Source organism: Triticum aestivum, chromosome 7D (genome assembly GCF_018294505.1).
Source record: "Triticum aestivum cultivar Chinese Spring chromosome 7D, IWGSC CS RefSeq v2.1, whole genome shotgun sequence".
Classification (NCBI taxonomy): Eukaryota; Viridiplantae; Streptophyta; class Magnoliopsida; order Poales; family Poaceae; genus Triticum; species Triticum aestivum.
In genome coordinates this window covers 633,663,095-633,669,731 of record NC_057814.1, presented here as the reverse complement: position 1 = coordinate 633,669,731, position 6,637 = coordinate 633,663,095, and the positions used below count along the sequence as shown (strand labels likewise).

General features: G+C 46.5%; 1 protein-coding gene across 1 annotated transcript; it reads left to right on the top strand.

The window, feature by feature from the left end:
• Nucleotides 1-2,068: 2,068 nt before the first annotated feature.
• Nucleotides 2,069-2,686, top strand: LOC123171484 (BURP domain-containing protein 3-like). Its single transcript, XM_044588968.1, has one exon. It carries the CDS (start codon nucleotides 2,069-2,071, stop codon nucleotides 2,684-2,686), a length of 618 nt encoding a protein of 205 aa, XP_044444903.1.
• The last annotated feature ends 3,951 nt before the right edge of the window (nucleotides 2,687-6,637 follow it).

Here is a 6,637-nt window from a genome sequence, read left to right as displayed (position 1 = left end):
AGTAGCTAGAAAGCTTCTCAAGATTCAGTTCATTCCTACTGAAGATCAACTTGCTGATGTCTTCACAAAGCCTCTCACTATGAGGAGGTTGGATGAGTTTAAGTACAATCTCAACCTTGGCCGAAGTTCATGAGGTTTAGATTGAGGGGGAGTGTTAGAATATGTATAGGATAGAGATATTTCATTCAAACTGTAATCTATCTCTATCTCCTTTTCTTCCTCTCTCTCGTTATCTCCTGTACCGAATTCTCCCTGAGATCGATCCTTCCCTGATCTCTTCTTGTACTCCAAGGCATTGCCAATATATATAAACATGCGGCCCGAGACAAAGGGTTCAACGCTTCGAACCCAACTTACACCACAAACTTGTTTTACCGCTCTGTATAGTAATGCACTAACCCCAAGAATGGATCAATCTTAGACTGGTCGTGTAAGCATGTGAGCTTTCTCGAGAAAGTTGAACCAATACAAGCCCACATTAATGCATCGATCTATCTAGGGGGTTTGTCTCGTTGATCTCTTCTAAATGCTATTGGGCATTCTATAGTAGTGCTATAGCTCGCTATTTAAAATGTTCGTTCATGTGTTTAGATAAAAGTCGCTTAGCGCAGGACCACTTCTAAGTGCTATAATGTGCTATTTCAAACCATGGACAAGCTCCAGTAATTACAAAATGAGCTCCATCTGCGAGTATTTATAAAACCTGTAGGGTTTGTAACTCTTCCATTTTTGTTACTTCTATACTTGTGTGACGTTGAAGACATCATGCATACAATAACAACAAAATCAATACCTGTAAAAATCTTATACGTTGTCGTTAATTCTCCCTCTTGTTTATTTCCTCTCTACAACATTAAAAAGTTTACGTGGCATCTTTCAAAGACAAAGAGAGAGAAAAATGGGGGAAGTGTCCGTGGAAGAGATGAAGTTGAGGATAACCTTGCTAGCTATTGGTTCAAATGGGGAAAGATGTGCCAGTTGTTGGGTTTTTGAGAGGCAACCTTGCTAGCTATTGGTTCGGAAGAATCACGCAGAGTTTAACCTTATGACTTGGTTGTATAAATACCCATCTGCGCGCTAGGTGCATGGACATCGTCTCCTGTGCATCGTCCTCCTAGCTTGCTCGTTGGTGCCCTCAATCATGGGTAGGCCTACTGTGCTTTCTACTGGTATGCCATACCATTTCCTCTTCCTATATCCGACACGTACCTACATACTCATGCAACAACGGTTAGCTAAAACTATAGGGTATTTGAGATATAAAATAGACCATTGTGTAGAGATTTTGCAGAAGTGTCACGTAGGAATAAGATTTCCGTACTTCAAAACATGTTGCATGCAGGTTGCATCCGTGGAGCATGCAGCTGGGGCTCCGACTCCGGAGCAGTACTGGGAGTCTGCTCTTCCCGACACTCCCATGCCGAGCTCCCTCTCTCAGCTCCTCAACACCTCGTCGGCGAGCGCCACCGAGCACCGGAAGCCCCGGAGCACCGCGGTCGGCATTTGGGCGTTCCATTATTTCGTTCATTACAACACAACGGAGACGCACTTGCAACACATGGCCGACGACCCCAGCGCCGTGCTCTTCTTCCTGGAGAAGTGGACGCGGATTTTTAGAGCACGGGCTCATGGACACCTCCTATCCTCACCATCCAAAGTTGCTTTGAGATCCGTGCTACACAACTAACTTACTACATGAAAACTTTTTGTTTTTTGTTTTTTTCAAAACAAAACAATAAATGAACTTGAAACTTTCCAGGACAACAAAACATTCTTAGAACAATGTGAGATAAATCTTTCAGATTTTTTTGTTCAAGAAAAATATAGAAGATGAGATTTTTTAATTAAAAAATCTTATTTTTAGTATTTATGATGCACGAAAAATTCTCAAAGTTTTTTCTCACATTCTAGTAAGAATGTTTTGTTGTCCTGAAAAGTTTGAAGTTCATATGTTAAACTATATGGGAGAAACAAAAAAGAAAAAAATACTTGCACAAATCGCGATGCAGAAATAAATGGCTAGATAAAAGGGTGTCCATGAGAGAAGCTGACCAAGGTCCTCCATTTCATGGCCACCTCGGGTGCCGGAGAGAGGTTTCTACCGCGAAGCGAGGCCGACGCCATCCCGTTCTCCTTCGGCGAGGTCCCTCAGATCCTCAGCCGCTTCTCCGTGAAGCCGGACTCCCAGGAGGCGGCGGAGATGGCGCGGACGCTGCACGTCTGCGAGGCGCCGGCGGCCGAGGGCGAGAAGAGGTGGTGCGCCACGTCGCTAGAGTCGATGGTGGACTTCACCACGTCCAGCCTCGGGACCAGCAACGTGAGGGCCGTGTCCACCGTCGTCGGTATGGAGGGAACGCCGAGGCAGGAGTACACCCTGACCGGCGTGAAGCGCGCCGGCGACGACCAGCTCGTGGTCTGCCACGCGGAGCCGTACGCGTACGCCGTGTTCGCGTGCCACCTGACGCAGGCGACGAGGGCCAACACATTGTCGATGGTCGGCGAGGATGGCACGGCGGTGGAGGCAGTCGCGGTGTGCCACGCCGACACGGCCGGCTGGAACCCGAGGCACGTCGCGTTCGAGGTGCTCAAGGTGCAACCCGGCAAGGTGCCAGTGTGCCACTTGGTGCCGCAGGACCACGTCGTCTGGACCCGCAGCCTGACGTTCGCTACCTATTTGGATGTCTGAGTCGGTTTCATTCTAGCCTCGCTCTGTGCCGACAGACACTGATACTCGTAGAGGGTGAGAAATAGCTATGAGTCGATGGCTACTGCTATTTGGAGGGTTGTGTTTCTCTTTTGAGTTTTCCTCACGGACCTGTCGCGTCAGGTCTTTGGTCTTCTATTGAAACCGATGAAAACTACGCAGACGCTCACATTCACACACACACTCATCCTACGTGTATAAAGTACCACGTGTTAGGCCATCTCCAAAGTCGAGGGAGGGCAGTCCGCAGACACGTATTTGGGAGCCGGCCATCCAAAGCTATGAGCATACATTCGGGAGGGCACATTCAAACAGCCGCATACATAAACAAGAAAATTTCAAATGCTTAAATGCAGCAGCAGTTCAAATATTACATTCCAACATTGTTGATCACTTTAACCGCACACACATGCTCAGTTAGATCTTCTTTCAGTGGCTCGATGCCAAATTTGATGATAAATTTGAAAAAACTTTTTAAATGTGGCCGGATTCTGGTCTGAAAGTTTGATAGGATCACCCATGTTCTTAAATCCTAGAACTGTGGCAGCCTCCTCACCATCATCCTTCAAGATCATGTCGTACATAATCACACAACACGTCATCACCTTCCACATGGTCTTCGGATACCATTGTTTAGCAGGTCCACGAACAATTGCAAAACGGGCCTGCGGAACTCCAAATCCCTGTTGACACTCTTTTTAGCTTACGGGTGGATGGACAATTTTTTTTAGGAACACATTGTCCTTAATTATTATTAAATTAAAAAATAAAAATAAAAATTCGGTACGGAGATAAAGAGATAAGGTTTCTTCTCATAATATGTTCACATGTGCCGAAGAGCAAGTTGTACACGGACATGTGAACAGAGCTACGATGGCCACCACGGAGTAGGGCGCGGCGCTCGGTGAGCGGCTCTGCGCCATCCACGAGGCCATCCGGCACATCTGAGACGAAGGAGCTGAGGAAGTGGCGGCGAACACCGGGCACCGGCAGGACCAAAGCTGGTGGCTGTAAGGCTTGTTTCCCAAGTAGTCACTACACCACCGACTGAAGAAGCCGATCAGGCGAGAGGACAGGCATCCAGCTCATGTGTCCTCCATCCCGCAACGTCGGAGGAAGGAGTGATCGGCGATAAGAGCCCACCGCCCCTTGCTCGTCGCAGCGCAGTGGAACAGGGCGGCGCAAACGGTGGATAGACGAAAGTGTATCTCCAGCATGACATCAACCGGGAGCAGGCTATCGCAGCATCTTCCATGCTGGGATTGATCTACGAAAGTTACGAGTGTGTACGTCGGGTTGTTAGTAGGCTGGTTTTTGTGAAAAATAATAAATTTTCTTTGGTTTCCTTCCTTTCTTATTTTTCACTGGATTTCTTCATTTTCCTTTGTTTCTGTCTTGCTTTTTTACATTTCTATCAAAATGCATGATCTACATTTTTTCCTTAAATACAAGTTTTCAATACATGCTCAATATTTTCCAAACACATGGTACAAATTTTTTAATGAGAATAAACATTTTTTCACACAATGTATATTTTTGTTACACGTCAGGGACATTTTTATATACATTTTAATATTTTTATATACATAACTAACTTTAAAAAAACTGATGCCTACGTTTTTTATGTACGTTACATATTATTCGTATACATCAGGAATATTTTTATACATGTACAATATGCTTTAAATACATGATCAACATTTGTTTCATACACATGATATATATTTTGTAGAAATTTTTTGTGTACATGAGATACATTTTTCTATACAGATTTAACTTTTTTCAAATGCTTTGTCAACCAGCCGTGCTCTCCTGCACCTTCAGGCGAGGATATCCTACGTCTCGCATTAAGCGAGAAATAGGTACGCTTGTTAGTAGGGCTTCCCTTTCTTTTTTAAGATCCGTTTGCAGGGCTTCTATCCAAACTCGCGGTATGTGCCATGATGGTGTTCAGGTCGGCCCATTTACAGCCTAAGGTATCACGATGCTCTGAGATTTTCGGGACAAAGACAAATTTACCGTCTCTCCCACACCATAGACTTTCTATATATAGGATTGACTGTATATACATATAAATAAATAGCTATTTTGAATTCCTTTACTTCTGATATGATGGTTACCTGTTCTTTCAATAAAAAAAATCAACGAACTCGTGTGTGTTTAAATTGAATTCGCAACCTTAAAACATAAATATTGTTAAGAAAAACATTGTTATAGACCATTGATATGTACAGAATTATATCGGTTTTTGAGAACTAGACAAAATAATATATCGAACAAATTGATGTCCAAAGGTTCTTTCTTTTCCTTTTGCTAAGGAGTTGGTGGCCATGAAAATCTTAAATCTATGGTTGGAATTTCGTGTTGGTAGCTTGCCAAGCCAGCTGGTTGGTATGAAGTTCTTGAATCTGTTATATGGGCCCGTGGACTCCATTCTTGTGCCTCAGGACAATCTGGAGCTGAACAAGGTTGGCCAGTCTATCTCCATGGGCACCGCCATTGTGCCTATCTCATCTTCAAACATCTTTGTCGTCACATCCTCCATCACTCCTGTTTCTATGTCGGTCTCATGTATGCGCCCAAAGAAATCTGTGATGAGCAAAGTGTTTCTCTTCTTTCCAGACCACATGCTTACACAACCGAAATGCTAGGCCTGCTTCGGTTGTCTCAGCTCGATCGCCACAGTGCGGAGCCAGGTTCCATCGTCTACCCGTGTCCACATGCTTAGTCGGAGATCTTCATTGCGCAAGTGGAGTAGCGAGAGCCTTCCGTTGCCATCGAGGCTAAGCATTGGTCCAAAATAACTTGGCTTGGCTAGCTGGTTCGCCGGGATCGGGAGGTCCGCTAAGGAGATTTGCTCGGTCTCGGCGTTGACACCAAAGGTGAAATAATGTGCCATGCCCCCTTGATACGCCGAGTACGTCCCGAGCCAGTGTGCCACGCCACGACACACCACAACCTTGTTCGTCCCTAGTATAATCTGAAGATGGCGTTTACCGTGTGCCCAGACTCCACCGAAACACTTTCTGGATGAGTTCCAGTCTGTCTCAGAAGACACGAATGTGTTGAGACAACAACCATGAGCGTCCCCGACGATGCTAAGCACCTTGAAGAAGGCCGAGTAGCCCGTTGGCGCTGTTGGTCCCTGATGCCCATCCGAGGGACAACAGTCCTCACGGGTTAGAATTGCATAACCATAGTGGGGAGCACCCCACTTGAGTGGGGGGAGCACGACACAATCGCCGGCGAGCGTGTCACACACGACCAGCTCCCCCGTGGCCGTGTGGCGCACGAGGAGGAGGCCATGGCGCACGGCTGTCGGTATCGCTTTGTTAAGGACGCCGGCTGGCACGCCAGAGACAAAGGTGGCGAGGGAACGACGATGGGAACCGAATACCGACCCCGACAATATGGGAGAGAAAAACGGTGTCTGATTCTTTTCCCAATCCGTCTGGAATAAGCCGAGCAGCAAGCACGAGCCAGCAGTGTTCTCCGGAAAGCAGCGGCGGAGGAAGGAGCGGTCGTCGATGAGTCGGCCCCACCGCTTGCAGGCGATGCCGCAGCAGAACAGGGCGGCGACGTCAATGGAGACGCGCAGGAGGATCTCGCGGAGGGCGTCGTCCGGGAGCAGCAGCGTGGACGCCGCCGTGTGCTCCATTGTTCGATTATAATCTGTGCAAACTCTGGTGGTTTCTTTCCTTTAGCCGGAACACTCGTGGTTCGTTCTGGTTCGTTGTACACAGAGCGTCGGTAACAATGAAAAAAATAGCGCGCTACAGCAACATAGCGACAACCTTAAAATATGCTATTAGCGTGCTATATCGCGCTATAACATGCTATTAATGAGACGTTGTATATTGATATATTTAGCGAGGCAATTCTCAGTACGCTATAGCGTGCTATTAACTACGTTATAGCGCGCTATCTTTTTCA

Bases quoted from the DNA above. Each gene is read 5' to 3' on its own strand.
- LOC123171484 (XM_044588968.1), top strand. From the start codon at position 2,069: ATGGCCACCTCGGGTGCCGGAGAGAGGTTTCTACCGCGAAGCGAGGCC.